This window comes from Eutrema salsugineum, unplaced genomic scaffold (genome assembly GCF_000478725.1).
Source record: "Eutrema salsugineum unplaced genomic scaffold, Eutsalg1_0 scaffold_20, whole genome shotgun sequence".
NCBI classification, from domain to species: domain Eukaryota; kingdom Viridiplantae; phylum Streptophyta; class Magnoliopsida; order Brassicales; family Brassicaceae; genus Eutrema; species Eutrema salsugineum.
In genome coordinates, this window is record NW_006256828.1 from 683988 (window position 1) to 706164 (window position 22177).

The following is a 22177-nucleotide window of genomic DNA, read 5'->3' on the forward strand; positions in this document are numbered from 1 at the left end:
CTTTCCTCTCAATTAGACACCATGGATACAACTCATAAAATTGATAAAGACAAAAGAATCATGAAGATCAAGAACAAAACATCCCCAAAAGCAGCAGCTTCTTTCATATCTATCTCCCTGATGAAGAAACCTTTTGTAATTTTTTTTTTGTCTTTTAAACATTCTCTATAAACATTTGATCCTTCTATGACACTAAAATTAGTTGAAATTTGAATTTATTACACCAATATATTGTTGCAATAGCTCCTCTAGTCAAGGTATTGAATTCAATTCTGTAGTTTTCAGGTTTCCTTTCTAATGCGCTCTCTACATTTCAAAAACATAATTACGTAAGACAAAAATATTCTAATAGTAAGGTATAAGAGCATGATTATCGCAGAAATTCATATGAGTTTCTTAAATCATATTTTTATTATTAAAGTGGTTCAAGAAATCTATAGAAGAACCTCTTAGTTTTATAGGGTCCAATGGTAAATTTTCTTGGGAGTTCTTAAAAAAAATTTGAAAAGGTTTATTGATAATTTAAAAAATTGTCAAGAGTCATGTGCCTAATGAAAATGGCAAGAGTCAAATCTAAAGATCCTCTAGAATGAAATTGATAACAATCTAAAGATAGATCTTATGAACATACAAACTACCTCGTCAATCTGTCTACTATTATTAGAATCAGAAAACTTGAAGAGATGAAGAGAAGACAAAGTGTGCCAATAGTTTTATTTGATAAGGGGCTTTGGTTTCTTACACAATGGTTGGATCAGTTGCCTGAAGCACTACTTGAATTCCATCTAGTTCTCTCTTGAACCTGATCTAGAGCTTGCATAGCTTATCTTGCTTCTCACTCTTGCTGTGTCCAGAGACCTTGCCCAAAACAACATGAGATTTTTAAGAACTTGAAAAGAAGGTACAGCAAGATAGACTGGTTTTGAATTAGCAGAGGGAGTATTAAGTTACTTACCATGCGATGAAGAAAATCTTGCTCTTTTGACAGATCTCTGCAGTGACAAAATCAAAATCGAAAATGGCGTATCAGCATTCATCCGCTGGAAGACTTGCTGCAAAGTCATCATGGGATTGACCAGGTTCTGCTGCTCCTGTAAACGATGAAACGGCATGTTCGCTTCGCTTTCAGTTCCAGAAACTTCAGCTTGCAGTCATCGTGGACTGCCATTCCTGATGCCGCATTAGCCTGTCACCGACAAGATAAAGGAACATTAAGATGCATCTCTCTTCCAAATCACACACACACACACACAAAAACTAGTACACGCTACATCAATATTTGTGAAACGGAATTTGTGGGTTTTAGATATGGAAGAAGAAACCGAGAATTGATTATTAGCAGTTCTGGTCAGAGGGACTTCTTAAATTTTGTTGCTTTGTAGATGGCTATTGTACTTTGTACATCATCAAATCATCAAGCTAGAATTGATTGGTTTTGCACAATTATTACAGGATCTTGAGCTTTAAACCAGAAAACACCAATGGAAGCAGAAGCATAGGCACTTATTGTGGTGATCTCAAGTTGAATTTCTAGCACTCTTCAGCTAATAATGTGCAAAAATCATCAAGCTAGAATTGGTTGGTCTTTGCACAATATTTATTACAGGATCTTGAGCTTTAAACCCAATTCAAACACCAATGGAACAGAAGCATAGGCACTTACTGTGGTGATCTCAAGTTGAATTTCTAGCACTCTTCAGCAACGCCTTTCACAGCAAAACATTCCAAGGTGTAAGCACCCTCCTCCCTATTGCATATTGCAATCTTCCTAGCTGATATTCTCAAAATATCAAAAAAGTTTGTATGTTTAAATTTATGAGCATATGAATTTTGGCTAGATATAACTACTCTTGACTAGTCTATACAATCTTGTAATCGTTAGTTTTTATGGGATAATGATTTTAGTCGGGAAGAGTTATGACTACTCTTGACTAATCTCTTCCTGTTCTTTTATTTTTTGACTTGTCTCTTCCTGTTTATTACGTATTATATCATCATCCTTATAAAAATTGATCTTATGTTCTTTTTTTTTTAATCTAATGTTAAATTATATTCAAAGAAAAAATAAACTTTTTTACAACTTAATTTGGAAGAGCTCATATAGAGGTTCCCTTTATCTTTTAACTATTTGAAAAAAACTAGAAAAAAATTGTCTCTCTCTTAGGCTATCTGATCGCAAACCAGAACTGCAGCCCATTCTCGTGCTTCTTGTTTCCATTACTCCGGATTGAGCAAAGGTTGTTTCGGATATTCTTATCCAGCATCCTCACCAATTGTTGCGCCGATAAAGGTTGTTGCCCATGTCGCCGATTGTTTCGTTCCCGCCATATATGGAATGAATCACGGCTTGAAAGGAATAACGAATAAGATACATTTGTGTACGGTCATGGCAGTGTTGCGTGATCAGGTCAACAACCGTATCCCATGTGTAGACAAAACGTATCCCCACCAAACCCTTTACCATAGAATCTCACACTGTTCTTGTAAATGGACAAGCGAAGAACAGATGTTCCCTTGTCTCCATTGGACAATTGCAGAAGACACAGCACGAGTTTGCGCCTCCATTCTAGGTACTCTCTCACCCGTCGCAAGCCTGTTGTGGAGGGCTAACCAAGCTATGAAGGAGAACTTTGGAGACGCTTGAGGAAACCAGATCCCTCGGTGCCACTGAACTTGTGGACGCGGCGTACGAAGCTGAATCCAGGTCTGTCGGGACGAAAAAGTCGTCGTGTAGTGGTCCGCTCTGCATTTCCAAAGAGCGACATCTTCCTCACTCTGGTTTCCAGCTCTGAATAGATCTTATGTTCATTTATAATTACGAGAGGCTAATTTTTCCTCAATAAAAATGAACAACAAAAAAATCGCTTCTTTTGTGTAAACAGTGTCGATTCCCTATCTGTTTGATTTATTTCAGAAAAGTTGCATTTTTCTTCCTAATTTTTCAGTCCTCCTCAAGTGTGAGTTCTTCACACTCACATTTCTCTCTCTCGATTGCATGTTTATGTATTTGATTTTGGAATCAATTTTGAAGCTTTGCTCCTCCTTAAGCGATAACTTCATCAATAAATCGCCGGCGAATCAAATCGACGGTGAGTTCTTCACTCTCTCTCTCTCTCTCGGTTGCATGTTTATGTAAGTGATTTAAATCGACTTGTAGATTTTGGGAATCAATTCTGAAACTTTTCTCACATATGATTGTTTTTGAAGCTTTAGGGTTTCGTTTCTCGTGATGGGTTGCGATAGAATTAGCGAATTGCCGGAATCTTTGCTAACTCAGATTCTCTCATACCTTCCGACCAAAGATTCCGTTAAGACAAGCGTTTTGTTGAAGAGATGGGAAAATCTCTGGCTTAGGGTTCCTGTACTTGACTTAAATGTCAGCAATTTCCCTCGTCATGGCAAAGGCTTTAGGAGCTTCATCGAGAATTTTCTGGAGTTTAATAAAAAATCACGGATGTAAAAGTTCAAGATAATTCGGCTTGATGAGCGGTCTTTTGCATATGTCAAGGATCGGTTTGCGGAGTGGATTGGTACATCAATTGATCGCGGGATTCAACATTTAGATGTTGAGAGTCTTGAGACTGTTTTTAGTATCGGAGAGAAGATGACTCAGAACTTTTATCAGAGCAATACGTTGGTGTCTTTGGAGCTTGCAAGGCTATATATATATCGACAATCCCAAGTTTGTTGTTTCTTGGCCATCTCTCAAGATTATGCATTTAGAACAAATTATTTATGATGATGCTCCTTTGATCATGGAGAAATTCATCTCTGGCTGTCCTGTTCTTGAAGATCTTACAGTGATTGATCCTCAAGACTATTCTACAGGCGGTCTGCAGCTTCTGCGTGTGAAGTCTCAGTCTCTGAAAAGCTTTCGTCTCACGTTTGACAGTATGATTATGGATGGAGCAGCTTTTGCGGTTGAGATTGATGCTTCAAGGCTCGAGCATTTGAGTTTTGAAGATAACCAATTTGCAGCAATCGCAGTTAAGAACCTGGCTTCTTTATTCATGATTAAAATTGATATCGAATTTGATGTTATGTCTTGCAACAGTCCTTTGGAACCGGAGGATTTAAGCACGATAGTTACTATCCATGATTTTCTCACCGGTATTTCTAGTGTAAGACATATGATCATCTCTGAGTCAACTGTAAAGGTGAGTAAATATATACTTTGTGATGCATATATAATAATTGAAATGTATTTAAAGATGTAAGCTTTTGTTTCTTCTTGCAGGTCCTCTATCTGTACTCCCATTACAGGCCAATTCCCAAATTCGATAACTTGTATCGTTTGGAAACTGATTTCTCTAGATATATGTTACAATTTTTGCCAGTCTTTCTTGAGAGTTGCCCAAATCTGAGAAACCTCATCGTGGTAAGAATCTGTTTTGAGCCTATGATTTGGTTAACAACATTGTTGATATATATTATATTGTAAACTCTGGTTGTTTGTTTGCAGAAGGAGTTTTGGCATCGGGTTCCAATTGGGCAAACTGAACTTACCTATGTGCCTCAGTGTTTGGTATCGACTCTGGAGTGTGTTGAGATTAAAAATCTGGATATGGAGGAAGAAAGTTGGAAGAAACTAGTTAGGTACTTTCTTGAGAATTCAGTTGTTCTCAAGAAACTCCTCCTGCGTTTCAGAGGTTCTTTTATATCCAACCGAGATTCAGTCTTTAATGAACTTCTTACATATACAAAGCTGTCTCCCAGTTGTGAGATTGTCATCCATTGACAATGTCATTGAAGATCAGCCTAGGAATCTTTTGCTTTGAAAAATTGCTGTTACGCTTGGCATTTATTTTGATTTTGGTTTTGAATTGCTCATATATGTCTTTTAGAGGACCAGAGTCAGAGTGCAATATTGTAAGGAGATGACCGAGGAAGAAGATGTTTGTGTTTTGTGTGACTTGTAGTAGTTCTATTAAGACGTTTGATATGATAAGAAAATCCTTTTTGATAAGAAAAAGTAAAAACTTTATGTTGGATAAGTCAAAGAAAGAAATGTTCAATCTTCAGAGGTTCTTATTACATGATTTAGTGGTTAAATTTTTATAACTTTTTACACAATTACTAAGAAACTTTTAACGATGAATAAGCTTTGTTTTTTTAAAATGTTAAGCATTGAAAATTAAGCAGATAATTTAAGAATAAAAAATTAAAAAGGACTACACATTGAAAATTAAGCACAAATTTTTGTATAATTTTTTTAAAGAGATCTAGGCATCTAGCAGTTGAAAACAGATGAATATATTAATTTATATAATTAGGTCAAAACAGAGGAAACTAATTAGCATCTAAACCTAAAAAAAAAACAGAGGAAACGAAATCCCTTTTAACTTCCCCTAATCCGATCCATTCAACGATCGTCTCTCTAACTATCACTCTATCAGATATCACTTTCTCACCTTCAAGCTTGATCGCCAGCGATATTCCGCCAGAAAAATCAAATCAACGGTTTGTTCTTCGCTCTGCCTTCGATTTTACGTGATTTTTATTGACTTTTGAACGTTAGAATTTTCAGATGAAATTGATTCGATTTTGATCGTTGAATGCTGTTCTTCATGGTCTCTAGTGATGGCGTTCGATAGAATCAGCGAATTACCAGATCCTTTACTATATCAGATACTCTCCTACCTTCCGATCATCGATTCGGTTAAAACGGGCGTTTTATCGAAGAGATGGGAGTTTCTTTGGCTAAACGTTTCTTCATTAGACTTCAACGTCAGAGACATCTCAAAACCTTACAGAAAACTATTCGCGAGTTTCGTCAACAAGTTTCTTGAGCTAAACCGCGAGTTACGCCTGCAAAATCTGAAGATAAAGTATGATGAATGCAATATTTATCCTTTTCCGATCAGCGGGTGGATCGCTATAGCCGTTGATCGTCGCAAGCTTCAGCATCTAGATCTTGAGATAGATAACTTTATGTATATGATAGATTTTATCCCCGTGAGTGTTTTCAAGAGCAAGACATTGGTATCGTTGAAACTCGTACGCGTCGCGATTAAGAATAAGTTCGGGCTTGTTGTTTCTCTGCCTTGTCTCAAGATCATGCATCTAGAAAACATTCGTTATTGTTGTAAAGATTGTCATATTATTATGGAGCAGCTGATCTCAGGCTGTCCTGTTCTTGAAGATCTCAATATGGTTAGGAATGGTCGTGATTTTTTGAAAACTCTGTGTGTGAGGTCTCAGACTCTGAAGATCTTTTGCTTAACGTTTGATGTGGGAATAGGTAGTACTGATTATTCTGTTGAGATCGATGCTCCGAGACTCGAGTATATGAGTTTTAAAGATAACCAGTCTGATAGGATTGTGGTGAAGAACTTGACCTCCTTGTTCAAGATCCATGTTGATACTGATTTTATGGTCAAGTTTGGAGGCAGTCCTTTGGAACCTGAGGATCTAAGGAAGAGAGATACTATCCGTGATTTTCTCATCGGGATATCGAGTGTAAGACATATGATCATCTCTCAGCGTACTCTAGAGGTAAATTTTAATGTATATTTTGTGATGCCTTGTATAACAAGAAACTTTTCTTTAGATTCTCTATGATGTAATCATTTTCTTTCTTTTTGCAGATCCTCTATCGGTATTCCAAATTGGGACCGATTCCAAAACTCGATAAGTTACATCATTTGCAGGCTACGTTTTCCAGCTCATCGTTACAACTATTGCCAGCCTTTCTTGAGAGCTGCCCAAATCTGAAAAACCTAATCTTGGTAAGAATCCGTTTGAATCTTTGACACATTGTGCAAGGAACTATAATAAACTCAGTTTTTTTTTTTTGCTTTTTTGTTTTTTTTTTGGCAGGAATTTTCTGTTTCAAACGAGCCAGAGCAGATCAACTTTCCTAATGTGCCTCCGTGTTTGACATCGACTCTGGAGTATGTTGAGATTAAGAAATTGATTATGAGGGAGTAAACTGGGATTAAACTAGTGAACTACTTTCTTGAAAATGCAGCAGTACTCAAGAAACTTTCTTTGAGGTTCACAGATTCTCAAATGACCTACGAGGATTTAGATACCTACAAGGAGCTTCTTACTTCTACTTCTATAAAGCTTTCTCGCAGATGTCAAGTTTTCATTGATAATTGCAGTCGATGATGCTGCTTTAGCACAGATAAGCATTGTCATTGATAATCAGTGTAGGAATGATCTATTCTCATGAAAATTGCATTTTTGTAGATAAGGTTTATTAGGTTTAAACTTGAGAACTAAAAGCTCTGATTATATATAAACATTTTTTTACTTTTTTTTCAGATTTGCTCATCTTCATTCTGTTTGGATTCTTAACCCTAAATGATTTTCATGCTTTAAAAATCAGATTATGAATGTGAATGTGATTGCTATGATCTGTCTCTAATTTGAAGAACTTTAATGAATTTACATTTATAGTATTTTTTTAACAAATATTTGCATTCGGATACTTTTTTCGGGTTGAATTTATAGTTAAGAACAAACATCTGATTTTGAAAATATATATATATATATATATATATATATATATATATATATATTAAAATGGATATGTGACTAGAATATGCGACAACATGGTAAAATAACATTTTAGATGAAGATATAATTCTTATAAGATATATACCATATTTCCTATAAACACAACCACCATATACATGCTAAAGATATCACTATAAGAAAACATGTGGAAATCTGACCACCAAAATGATAAAAAAAAAAGATAAAAACGATCAGTAAATAATCAAAACAACTGTTTTCGACTAATTTTTGATCAAATATAGATGGTCCGTGGTGAAAATAAATTTTGGTCAAAAATAGTTAAACTTTGTCATAGTAACTTTAGTAAAATAAATTTTTGACCAAAATCTGACCAGCAGATTTGGTCGAAAGGTTCTGACCAATAGTTATAATCATAAAATTTTATTAATAATAAATAAATAAAATAGTTTACAAAATTCAAAAAATTTTTTGGTTACAAATTAGAAATGATATTAAAAAATAATTCAGAAATTTAAATTTTATTAATTTAAATCAAAAAAAATTACATTCTTTTAATTAAATTAACGCTAAACCACTTTTAAATCAGAACCAAAACGCTCAACCAAATCTAAAACCGAGGTTGACAAAAGAAAAACTATGCTCGCAGATCTGGAACCACAATTGATAGATCACATTAACGCATTATAAAAAATGTTGAATATTTTATAAGGGTTCATTTTCTTGTAATTCTTTAGTGAACAAACTATTAACTTATTCCCCGAAGACAACCCCTGATCTTCTATTAACTGTAGCCTATTGTCTTATCTTTTTAATTTATTTCATCATTCGACTTAAAAATGTCATTGTGTTAGTGTGTAAGCAATAGCTATTCTTATCTATTCTTATCATTCGACTTGAACCATTCATGGTTTGTAACTTATTGTAAACATTATCTCGCTAGCAGAGAAAGCGACAATGATTTATGCAAACATTACCAAGCACTAAATAAAGCATCAAAGACATAAAGCTTTTTTATAAGGTGGTGATCAATATTAATTTATGTAAATCCTAATTTTGTAAACTTTGTCACAACTCAATATAAGCTTCAATTCAATCTTCATTAGTTACTTCAAAGATACATAAAAATACTTGTGTGTTCCCCTGAAAATTGAGTTTCTACACTCACCCTCCTCATTACCACATATAGAAATCCGACACACTCTCAGAAAAAACTTTCCACTGTCAGAGAAACTTATCGAAAACAAAATGGTCTTCAATCACCAAAGAAATCGCAAGTTGGTCTGACGAGTTTGAAATGATCAACCATCACCCCCCAAAATTTCTCTTTGCTATCTAATAAATCAATATGTCGTTGTTGTTATACATTTTCGGTATAATGACCCAAACCATTTCAAATGAAAAAGCGCGATTGCTGGCCAATAATGCAGCTCACTTGTTAGCTCAAAAATGTCCTTCACATATTGCAATTTACTCTGAGTGTACTTATCCGCCTTTCTGGCTAACTAATAAGTTGCATTCTGACATTACGATGTCAAGTTAATAATAAAGTATAATTTGCCGCAAAAAAAGGAAAGCATGCATTGTTGCAAAAAGTGGTTCTACGAAATGATACGAACGATACATTGCATCTATTAAAACAAAGGAATGTCTTGAAAATAAATTTGTTCAAATAAAAAATGTCTTGAAGAAAATCGAATAGAAAAAGAGTAAAATAACATTTTATACTCCATTCGCGAACCAAGTTTTATTACGTAAAGCCATTATCAAATTTATTTATTTTACTATTTTTTATATGACATATATATCTGCTTATATAATAATTTTTTTTACATTGATTTGGAATCCCATTTTGATATCAATAAAATTGTTTTGCTGAAAAATATTTTTAAGAACATATTTATTAAACGAAATCAGGTAACTCTTTCCTAGAGAAAAAATACGTGTCAGTACCACACCAATAACGGAGCCCATATATTTAATTAATGGTTTTTTATAGATTTTTAAAATAAACTTGAAAATGATTACTCGCAGATATGAAACATTCTTTAAAATTGAATCGGATAAAGTGGCGCGGGAACGACTTAGTAATTAATCTCACTTACGATATGATGATCGAAGAAGATAAAAACTGAGAGGAACGTGTCAAAAATGACGTAGTAATTTTTTTGTGTAATTAACAAATATTACTGAGGAAGCGAGTAACCCTAATCACCAATCGCTGCGAGTGTTATATATTTGACAACGTTATCTTTTTTCATACTAGTTCTCATCTATCTATCACTTATCACCTTGCGCCTCCTGAGGCGATAACTTCAATAACCATCCGTCTGCGAATCAAATCAACGGTAAGTTTTGAGACCCATATTGCTGTCTTGTGTCTCTACGTTTAATTTATATATGTTTGTGATTTTGAAATCAGTTCTGAAACATTTCGCATATTATATATTGTTTGTTTTTAGGGCTTCGTTTCTTGTGTGTACGTTGAATGGTTGATGTATGTGAGATGAATTGATTTTGGGATCAATTCTATTTGATTTTTTTTTTTCTCGCAGATGATTGTTTTTTTTTTTTTTTTGAAACTTTAGTATTTCATTTCTCGTGTGTATGTATCTGAATTGATTTTGGGCTTAAATCTATCCCGAATTGTTTTTCGCATTTGATTGCTTGTTGAAACTTTAAGCTCTCACTCTCGTGTATACGTTCATGCAAGTGACTAATCGATTTTGGGACTAATTCTATCTGAATATTTTTCGCATATGATTGTTTTATTGAAACTTTAGGGTTTCATTTAGTACGGTTATGTATTTTAATCGTTTTTGGGACAACTCTATCTGATTTTTTTTTGCATGTATTTTTTTGTTGAATTTATAGGGTTTCGTTTCTCCTCATGGCCAGTTACGATAGAATCAGCGAATTGCCGGATTTTTTGCTAACTCAGATTCTCTTAAACCTTCCGACCAAAGATTCCGTTAAGACAAGCATTTTATCGAAGAGATGGGAATTTGTCTGGCTCAGTGTTCCTGGACTTGACTTAAAGGTCAAGGATTTCCCTCTTCTTGGCAGAGTCTTCGAGAGCTTCCTCGACAGATTTATGGAGTTTAACCAGGAATCACGAATGCAAAAGTTCAAGATACATAAGAAATCATGGGACTACATACAAATCGAGGAGTATATTGGTACAGCAGTTGATCGTGGAATTCAACATTTAGATGTTGAGACTGATATTGGTCATCGCATGCCTCATAACTTTTACAAGAGCAAAACTTTGGTCTCTTTAAAGCTCGTAACCATAGGAATCAAGGACCCCCAGTTTGTGGTTTCTCTACCTTGTCTCAAGATCATGCATTTAGAAGACATTGGGTATGGTGATGAGCCTTTGATCATGGAGAAGCTTATCTCAGGCTGTCCTGTTCTAGAAGATCTTACAGTAATCAAGCGTAATGATTTTTGTGAAGCTCTGGGATTTCTGCGCGTGAGGTCTCAGACTCTTAAAAGGTTTCGTCTCACGTTTAAGTATGGTCTGTTTAGTAATGAATGTTTAGTTGAGATTGATGCTCCAAGACTCGAGTATCTGAAGTTTAATCATAACCAATCTGATACTATTGTAGTCAAGAACTTGAATTCTTTATCCATGATCGATATTGAAACTGAATTCGTGGTCAAGTTTGGAGGCAGTACTTTCGAACCCTATGATCAAAGGAAGAGAGATACTATCCGTGATTTTCTCACCGGGATATCTAGTGTACGACATATGATCATCTCTCAGTTTACTCTAGAGGTATATTCTTTGATATATATATAATAATTTAATCTTCTTTAGTTCTATATGATTTATCCATTTATTTCTTCTTGTAGATTATCGACTTATATTCTAGATTTGGACCAATCCCCAAATTCGTTAACTTATATCGTTTGGACGCTGTGTTCTCTTACTCCATGGTACAGTTCTTACGGTCTTTCTTGACAGCTGTCCAAATCTGAAAATACTCATCTTGGTAAGAACTTTTTTAAAACCTTTTATTTGGCTGAGTAAGAACATTGTTGATAGATTTTAAACCCTTTTTTAACTGATAGATTTTAAACTTTCATATACTTTTTTTTAGGATTTGGTTGTTTCCCAGCTGCTAGAGCAAATTGAACTCAGCTATGTGCCTCAGTGCTTAATATCGACTCTGGAGTGTGTTGAGATTAACATTATGATGGTGAAGGAGGAAGTTGGTACTAAACTATACAAGTACTTTCTTGAAAATTCAGCAGTACTCAAGAAACTTACTGTGAGTTTTGCTGATGATTCAAAGGCCTTCTGTTTTCGTATCAGACGCTAAATAACTACATGAACCTTCTTACATCTACTAGGCGTTAGTAAATGTCAGGTTTTCGTTTATCAGTGTCATTGAAAATTGTATGCAATAAAATTAATTGATTAGTCCTTGAGTGGAACGGTACATCGATTAATCATGATCTTTAATATCTGGTTATCAACAGCTTTCTTATGTTGCTTTATATCTGACATTTGGTGCTTTTGGACATTTTTGCGAGACATTGGTGTTTCTGAAACTTGTGAATGTACCAAGATTGTTTTATCTCTACCTTGTGTCAAGATTCAAGAACCTTTGATTATGAAGATGCTTGTCTCAGGCTGTCTTGTTCTTAAATATCTGCTTGTCGTGAGGAATCTTGATGATATTGTGGTTGTTCTGCTAGTGAACTCTCAAGACAGTAAAGGCTCAGAAAGAAGAATTGATGGTGTATGTTTAGGCAAATTTTATCCAATTCGAATCAGTTATACAGAATGAAAACATATTCTCTATTGATATATAACCTTAGAATAACAATGAGTTGGATTTTCTTAATGTCTTGAAAGACCTTCATAGATCCTCTATGGTCGTCTCCCTTCGAACGTGTACTTTTTGGTTGAAGTGCTCTCTCTTTTTAGGGTTTTTAGTTCTAGATATATAGAGAATGTCTCATATTTTTTTTTCCTAATCGGAATAAGAAATAATTATTATATACATTCTTTTGGAGTTGATCCATTTTGAAGCAAACTTGATAAGTTCCTCATGAATATTTTTCCTTCGTTTCTAAATTTATTTTTCCAATTTTTTTTTATTGCTTTGAGGATAACTATCAGGTTTGAAATATGATAAAATTATCCCCAACAGTATAGAATGTGGTTAAGATTGATATTCTGAAGACTTAGTAAACTAAAGAAATGAAAAAAAAAAATTAAACTCTAAATTAGAAATAGTGAACCCAAACATAATATTAAATTTTATTTATATTTATTTTAGTAAATATATTTTATATAATTATTTGTTTTAATTTTGAAATTTTAAACTCTAATTTTTTAATCCTAAAATTATAATTTTCATACCCTAAATCATAATCTATAAACCTTAAAAAAATTGAAAGAAAAACTAAACCCTAAACTCTAAGAGCATGATTATCGTAGAGACAGAATTGGGTTTCTAAAGCTATATTTATTTAATATTTTGGGTTTAAAAACTGTGAGTAGAAATCTTTTGTTTTGGGTTGATTATTGCATGAAACCCGAGAAACGTGGTTACGAGAGACGAAATTTAGAAACGGACAAAAAAGTTAGAACACAGAAAAATGAAATTTTCAGTCCATCTTTTTTCAGTCCACTCAACAGTTTACATGTGGCTCCGAGAAACGTTTCTTACTGTCCCCAAATTAGAGACGTTTCTCTAACTTTTCAGCTTCAAACGAAATTAAATAATATTATCTGGGTATAAGAGACGGTCCAAGAGACCTGGATAATCATGGTCTAATCTTCATATACATTATATATATATATATATATTATAAATATTTAATTAAGTATTTAATCTTTTAATTTTTATTTTATATTTTTATTTAAAAATAATATTACATGTCAGATTCTCATTGGCTAGAGGTGAACCCAAGAATTTTTCTTTAGTATAAGTGTCTAATTAAGAGATGATCATTAATTCTTCCGGAATTATTATTTAGTCTAGTTGCTGTACTTTAGAATCAAACTAAGGGAGTATTATTGAATTATGGTTTTTAATAGAGTCAAAATCCATCCACAATCCATTGTTATTCAATCAGTGATTTTGATTTCTCTATAAAAATCCAATGTTATTGGTTCATGTATTTGCAATCTCTTTATTAATAGAGTTTGAAATCCATTGTTATTCAATTGAAGAGTTGAATAAGTCAATTAAAATCTTATGTTATTCATGTTTAACAAATTTTTACAACTGATTTTAGGTGAAAGATGTTAATTGAATTTGAACCTATTTTTATATGTTAAATGTAGCAATCAAAATCTAATTTTTTATCCTCAGATTTTGATAATTAAAATATTCAACACAAATAATTATTAACCTTCATTTTTTTTTCTTTCTTCCCTTCATGTATTAATCGATCAAATACATCACTCTCTCATCCCTTCATTTTTTTTCTTTTCCCTCCATTTTGTATTTTTATTCCTTACACGTCTTTTTTTTTCCTCATCCATTTCTCTATTTCTCTCTATTCCCTAACACCAAATATGTCTTTTCCCTTCTCTCTCTCCCTAAGTCATCAAATAAAAATATAATATCTTTCTGGATTAGCAATCATAATTTGTGAAGGAAAGTTTTCTTATGTTGGATTCAAATCAATATTATGGAGTGAATGTGAATGTTTTTTTTCTTAAATTGCAATTTTTTTTATTATGTTGCTTTTTTCTTTTGATTTTTTTTTTACGTATGTTGCTTTTTTTTCTTTGATCTTTTTAAATCCCAAAATTATTGAAAATTCTATTCTATTAGATTTTAAATGATAGCATGTGACTTTCTAAATACATGGCTAAGTAATTTAAAATTTTAATAACTCATATACATTAGATTATAAATACATTAACAAATATTAAAATCTAATATAATCTAATCTAGTGGAGTTGATTACAACATACAGATTGAATAACACCCCCTAAACATTAGGTTTGGATGCTTTGATAGATTTTATGCATTTATTATTGCTTTGATCTGAATCTCACTTTTATGGACAACAACGACTCGACCTTATGGATTTATCTTCATCAGGCGAATCAAGAACATATTCGGAACTTAGTTACAAGCCCTTTTAATTGATTATGGACTTCGACCACCACCTTTAAACCGCTACAAGTTTAAATGTCATCAATATCTTGTAAATGAAAATTCTGAAAATATTTTAAACAAGTGTTAATGTGTGTTTCTTCTCTTATTTGTTACAAGAGCTGTCTAAAAAGCAATTATTAAACTGCAAATTTGTCTCTAAGTCTAAAGATGAAATATAATAATTTGTCTCCAAGTCTAAAGATGAACTCTTGATCAGAGAAGGAGGAGGAAGCATAGATTTTGAAGTATGTCTTCTTAGAGTTTATATGGAAGCTTTGGAATCTGATCAAGAGTTCATATCTCTTGCGTCTTCTTCTTCTTGATCCTATTCCTATTTTCCAGACACAAAACTCAAGTTATTCTTTTTTTTTTTTCATTTTTTTCAAAATGAATCTTTGGAATAAAAAGTTGCAACTACTGTCTTTGTTTTTTATAATTTCACACGATTCTGCAGCTGTTGGAGTCAAATGTTTCAAATTTTTCAAGGTCATAACAAATAACTAAAATATTGAAATCTATGTTTGACTTTAAGCAACAAATTCATCAGACAATTATGGAGAAAAGCTCCTCAAAATCGTCTTGAAGATGATCAAGTCCATTGTTATAGCATGAAATTTCGTAACAGCTCGAGTTAGAATATTATATATATATATATATATTATATTTCTACTTCCGCTGAAATTGATCCTTTGGAAGTTGCGTGTTTAATTTACGATTTGACGATTATCTATTAATCCGCCGGCGAATTAACTCGACAGTAAGTTCTTCAAACTCAGATTACTCTATCGACTATTGTTGACTATGCATATCCGGTTTTTCAACGACTTCAAACCCTAAAATCTGGAGGAAACTTAAGAAACTCAACGCTTATGATTAGATCAAGGACTTTTTTTTTCATTTTGAATTGAATGTAAAATTATGTTCAACAAAAAAAAATATTTATGTAAAATGAATTAATGCATCAGTTTTTGTTTGAGCTTAGAAAATACATTGGATCAAGACTTTTGATATTGTTGATTTGGAAACTTTAGGGTTTCGTCTCGTGATGAAGGACGATAGATTCAGCGCGTTGCCCGATTCTTTGATAACTCAGATACTCTTATGCCTTCCTACCAAAGATTCGGTTAGGACAAGTGCTTTATCGACCAGATGGAGAAATCTCTGGCTTGATGTTCCAGGACTTGTTTTACACCCCACAGATTTCCCTTCTTTTTGCAAAGCTCCCGCAAAGAACTTCATTGACAGGTTTCTAAAGTTTAACAGTGAGTCACGCCTGGAGAAGTTCAAGTTCAAGAATAATTGCCACATATTCCATATAATTATTGACAGATTGAAGGAGTGGGTCGCCACAGCGATTGATTGTGGTATTGAAAATCTAAATATTGAGATCAAGAATGTTATGTACTCCAGATATTACATGCCTATGAACATTTATAAGAGCAAGACATTGGTCTCTTTAAAGCTTGCAAAAGTGGAGCTTGAGAATCCCGAGTTTGTTGTATCTCTACCTTGTCTCAAGATCATGCATCTTGAAGACATTTTTCACAACCTCAATGGTCTTTTGAATACGGAGAAGCTCATATTAGGATGCCTTGTTCTTGAAGATCTTAACTTGGTAAGTAGCCATTATGATGATGTAAGAACTCCGGCGCCCCTTCTGCGTGTGAGGTCTCACACTCTGAAGATCTTTCGTTTAAAATGTCACCCGGGAATGTGTGAAAATCATTATGGGGCTGAGATTGATGCTCCAAGACTCAAGTATATGAGTGTTAAAGATAACCACTCTGATAGGATTGTGGTCAAGAATCTTAGCTCCTTGTTCAAGATAGACATTGATACTAACTTTAATGTCAATTTTGCTCACAGTCCTTTGAGAGCAGATGATTTAACAAAGAGAGATATAATCCATGATTTTCTCACCGGTATATCTACTGTAAGGCATATGATCATCTCTCAGCATAATCTAAAGGTATATCTACTGTAAGACATATGATCATCTCTCAGCGTAAGACATAATGTAACAGTTTATTTTTCTATGAAAAAAATCCCCACATGTATCCTCTTCTTCATCTTGCAGGTCCTTTATCGTTATTCCAAACTGGAACCGATCCCCAAATTCCATAACCTATCTCATTTGCAGGTTGCGTTCTCTAGCTCAATGTTACAATTGTTTCCAATCTTTCTTGGGAGCTGCCCAAATCTGAAAAAACTCATAGTGGTAAGATTTTGTCCTGAGCCTATGATTTGGCTATGTAAAAACATTTTTTGAAACACCTCATCTTGGTAATCTCAGCTTGTTGTTTTTTTTTTCATCGCAGAACTTTTCTGTTTCAAAGGAGCCAGATCAGCAAATCGATGTTAACTATGTGCCACGGTGTTTATCATCGACTCTGGATTGTGTTGAGATTAACAAACTGATTACGTGGGAGAAAACTGGGATGAAACTAGTGAGGTACATTGTTGAGAATTCAGTAGTCCTCATGAAACTTAATCTGAGTTTCACAAATCCAGTCGAAGATTTAGATATCTACGAGGAGCTTCTTACAGCTATAAAGCGTTCTCGCAGATGTCGAGTTAATTTATTTCATTAGTGTTGGCTATTATGATGGGAAAGTGTTATTAGGCTTTGGAAATTTAGGTTTAACTTAAGATCACAAATAGATACTCTTTTTTTGTTCTTATTTTCTTTTCTCAGTTAAAAATACTCTCTTAGATTATAATCTTTTCTTCATACATGCTCATCTTACTTTTGTTTTGGATTCTTTAACGACGGATGATTCTTATATGCTTAAAAGGTCAGATTATAAAACCTGAACGAAACACCAACCAATTACGGGAGAGAGCAATAAGCAGCCCGGGAAGAAACTATTGAAGAATAAGAAGAAAATTTTGATGAAGGCTGTGAGGTATTTTCTTGAAAATTCATTAATCTTTAAGAAACTTATTTTGTTTTTCTCTCCTAGAACCAACCAAGTCTCGGATACCACCAAGGAGGTCCTTACATTCACAAAACGTTCTCGAAGATGCAATATCTTCATGAGTTCGTTGCACTTAGAGACAGTTTTTCTACAACTTATAGGCTAAATAGACATTTTCCACACTTACCCACTTCGAAGGTAGTACCATCAAAACCTTCTTTTCTTGTTTTATGTTTTTTTTTTTCGTTTTTTGATTGGAACTTCTTCTTCTTTCCAGGGCCGGATTTGGGCAAAGCCCAATGAAACATTTGCCTCAGGCCCCCATATTTTTTGACTAAAATCCAGCCCATTAATTTTGTATTCAGTCCATAAAAACTCAAAAAAAAAAAAAATTCAGCTCAAATATTTAGGCCCATTTCGACCAAACCCAGAAAAAAAAGTTAAAGAAAACAGCTTTTTCAAAATCCCACATCGACAATTGAGTGAAAAGAACTTCTCACTTTTCTGTATAAATAGAATATATGCTCCAGCATTTTTAACTCATACGGGCCTGAATAAAACCCACATAATATTTGTCTAATTTTACTAAAACTTGACAAAATTCAACCAGTATAATATTTAACCGGTTTAACCGATTAATAATCGGTTTTGTTAATAACTCGGGCAATTTTTCAGTTATCATCAAATTTTTTGGTTATAGTCGAATCTAGCTGATCCGGTTTCACCCTATCGCCGACGAGTCACAGAAGTTTTGGCCGGCATTTCTCAAATCAATTTATTTCTGTTTTAATCACAATCAAAATCTAGCAATGTCAGGTAATTTTTTTAAGTAATAAAATTAAAAATTGATATTTCTTTTTTCTGTTTAGAATTGGAATTTTGATTTTTATTCTTAAACATGAAATTTCTAGGAATTTCAATACGAAAAACAAAGTGTAAATCAGGAGCTCAAAAAGCAAGAGAGAAGAAAAGAAAAGAAAAATCTGATAAGTCTCAAGCAAATTCTATGTTGAAGTTTGTTAAAAGATCAAAAACTCTTCAAGTGAATGAGGGTGATGGAGTTTGTGATGAAAATCCTTCTGGTTTAGACAATGATAAGGCAGAGGAAGAAGAGAAGAGATCTGAAGAAGATGTGAATGAGGGCAGTGGAGTTTGTGATGAAAATCTTACTGGTTTAGAGAATGATAAGACAGAGGAAGAAGAGAAGATATCTGAAAAAGATGATTTGAACACTCAAGAACAAGAGAGAATTTTGGATAGAACTGATCCTGCAAACTGGAAAATAATTGATCAGAGTTTGAAAGATTATCTAGTGAAAAAAGGTCCTATGAAAAGAGCATATGAGAATTATGTATTTCCATAAAATAATGATGGTCGGCATTTTTCTTGCAAGTATTATATAAGAGACTTGATAAATGGAGAGAAACAAGATTGGAATTGGCTACTTTATTCAAAAGTATCAGATCGAGCATATTGTTTTTGCTGCAAGTTGTTTGGTCGAGATCAAGATGCTAATCAGTTGTCAAGCAAGGGGTTCAATGATTGGAAGAATATCAAGATACGACTGAGTCAACATGAAACTAGTCACTACCATATTTGGTGTATGAGTCGGTGGATGGAATTAGAATTTAGGCTAAAGAAGAATCAGACGATTGATAAGGATCTCCAAGAAGAAATTAATAAAGAGAAAACCCATTGGAGAGAGGTTTTGTTGAGAATATTTTCATTGGTGACAACTCTTGCTAAACAAAATTTAGCTTTTCGTGGGACTAATGAAAAGCTTGGTCAAAGAAACAATGGAAACTTTCTGAGTTTTATTGAATCATATGGAGATTTTGATCCAGTCATGCGAGAGCATATCAGACGGGTTAAAGGAGGTGAGATTCATTATCACTATTTAAGCCACACTAATCAGGATGAGTTGATTGTTATGCTAGGGTCTGAAGTCAAATCTATGATCATCAAAAAAATTCAAGAAGCCAAATATTTCTCGGTTATTCTCGATTGCACTCCAGATAAGAGTCATAAAGAACAAATGAGTCTTATTATCAGATGTGTGGATGTCTCCATGGCTAAAACACAAGTTGAAGAGTTTTTTGTGACATTCTTAGAAGTTGCAGATAAATCTGGAGAAGGGCTTTTTGAGTTGCTTTGTTCGACATTGGTTGGTCTTAATTTGAGTATTGATGATGTGAGAGGGCAAGGCTACGACAATGGATCTAATATGAAGGGAAAACACAAAGGAGTACAAAAAAGATTGCTTGACATCAATTCAAGAGCATTTTATACACCTTGTGGTTGTCATAGTCTTAACTTGGCACTTTCTGATATGGCTAAATCATCTTCAAAAGCGATTGCTTTCTTTGGAATCATTCAACGGATATATTGTTTGTTTTCATCATCTTCAAATAGGTGGGAGCTATTTAAGCAGATGGTAGGAGGTCTCACACTTAAGTCACTATCAGAAACTCGTTGGGAAAGTCGCGTTGAAAGTGTTCGAGCAATTCGATTTCAAGCTCCAAAAATAAGAGATGCTTTGGATTACTTGGCAGAAAACTGTGATGATCCTGGAGCTCGTAGCGATGCTGAAGCTCTTGCCACAAGCGAAACTCATGGAATTGGAGGGTTTGAGTTCTTATTTGGTATGGTTATTTGGTATGATCTTCTGTTCGCCGTCAATACCGTAAGTAAGATGATGCAATCAGAGCATATTGATATTGATAATGCTATTGTTCAATTGAAAGGGTTAGTATCGTTTCTGAAAAACTATAGAGAAACTGGATTTGAAAAAGCAAAAGCAGAAGCTAAGATTATTGCAGAGTCTATGGATATCGAACCAGACTTTTCAGTGAAACGAAAGCGCATTATTAAAAGGAAGAAGCATTTTGATGAAGCAGTAGAAAGAGATGATGAATCTGAGATGCTAAGTGAGGAAGAGAAGTTTAAGATTGATTATTTCTTGAGAATCGTGGATCAAGCTATAGTATCTCTTCAAATAAGGTTTGAACAATTTGAAGAGTATGAAAAAACTTTTGGATTTTTGTTTGATCTACATAAGCTCAAATCGGCAACGGATGATAGTTTGAAGGCAAAATGTATCAACCTTGAATCTTCTCTTAAACATGGTGCCAATTCAGACATTGATGGATATCATTTATATCTAGAGATCAAAATTCTAAGAAATGTTTTGCCAACTGAGATCAAGAAAGCTGTTGAAGTGTTAGATTTTTTAAGAAGATTTGAAGGTCATGGTTATCCAAATACGTGGATTGCATATAGAGTGATGCTAACTATTCCAGTTTCTGCTGCTTCGGCTGAAAGAAGTTTTTCCAAGCTGAAGTTAATAAAGTCTTACTTGCGGTTAACTATGTCAGAGGAGAGACTGAATGGTTTGGCAATGTTGTCAATTGAGAGAGATATGGTTGGAAAGCTTGACTACCAAAGTTTGATAAATGATTTTGTGGAGAAAAATATAAGAAAACTTATTTTTCGAAATCCATAGATTGCTATTAGTTTTTTTTTGGATTACTTGTGTATCATTAATATTAGTACGTTCGCACTTTTAAAAGTTTTTTTATCTAAATTTTTTTTTTATAAAAAAGAATAGCGGCCCCCATTTTTTATTTTGTTTCAAGCCCCCAAAATCTCAGATCCGGCCCTGCAGTTCTTTCATCGATCTATGTTTCTCTCCTTTAATCTTCTACACTCTCATCTTTTTGATAAATGTCTTGCTTCAAAGGAGAACTAAAAAGAAACATCACCCGGAAAAAAATCACCTTCATTGACATTCTCAAACAAGTTGGCTTGATGACTAGTTTGTTTGTTGGATATCACACCTACGAATTGAGATAAGAATGTGTGGATTCAATTATTTTATTAATGAGTGATCAAAGGCTATTTCAGTTTAGGGTAGACAGAAAATGGAACTATACGGAAATCAGTTTATGCATTGTATCAGTATCACTGCTAATGAAAGATTATATGCCAATGGAATGTTGATTTCTCTTGTCAGTAGCCTATTCTAAGATCTTCATAATAGGTTAATTAGTAAATTAATCATGGATAACTAGCAATGGACATATGACAGCATGCTTGCTCAAACAATGGCGAAACCAGAAATGTTTTCTACTGGAATCAATACTAATACATTATATATTTTTTGCCAGGTTAATACTAATATTTTCTACAAAATCAACTGAAATTTTGAAATTTTGAAATTTTATAAAATTTATAGGGGTCAGTTGACCCCCTCCAACAAACTTAGTTCCGCCACTGCTTGTCATCACTTTGGACATAAAAGATATTTTGGACTCAGATTCCACTTTTGATTTCTACAAACTCATATGATTATTTCATATTAACGATTGATAAACTCAAATAATTGGATCGACAAACAAAAAAAACTTTAATAATTATATTAATACTAGTGCATGCACCGAGCTAGTCAACTACAAACTGTTTACCTTGGGTTCACCTTAAACCACGAATAACTCGCTTTTGTTCTTATTATGTTTCTCTCGTGGCCTTTTGGGCCGAAACAAGCTCAAGCTCCCGCTAATAAAACCACCACAAACTTTGTCTCGAACAAAAAAAAGTTGTCTCGTAGCTAGCTTTCTATTTCTATTTTCTACGTGTAAGCCCTGG

General features: G+C 33.6%; 1 protein-coding gene and 5 pseudogenes across 1 annotated transcript; 5 read left to right on the plus strand and 1 right to left on the minus strand.

The window, feature by feature from the left end:
* Nucleotides 1-738: 738 nt before the first annotated feature.
* Nucleotides 739-2197, minus strand: LOC112086419 (annotated as a pseudogene).
* Nucleotides 2198-2904: 707 nt separating this feature from the next.
* Nucleotides 2905-4928, plus strand: LOC18016291 (annotated as a pseudogene).
* A 652-nt stretch (nt 4929-5580) lies between these two features.
* LOC18016292 lies at nt 5581-7177 on the plus strand (annotated as a pseudogene).
* A 3186-nt stretch (nt 7178-10363) lies between these two features.
* On the plus strand, nt 10364-11810 carry LOC18016293 (annotated as a pseudogene).
* Nucleotides 11811-15660: 3850 nt separating this feature from the next.
* On the plus strand, nt 15661-17206 carry LOC18016294 (putative F-box/FBD/LRR-repeat protein At5g44950). Its single transcript, XM_024155210.1, is given in 5 exon segments — nt 15661-15750; nt 15752-15786; nt 15945-16584; nt 16693-16833; nt 16934-17206. Coding segments are annotated over 5 exon segments (1179 nt in total).
* Nucleotides 17207-18342: 1136 nt separating this feature from the next.
* LOC112086420 lies at nt 18343-21035 on the plus strand (annotated as a pseudogene).
* The last annotated feature ends 1142 nt before the right edge of the window (nt 21036-22177 follow it).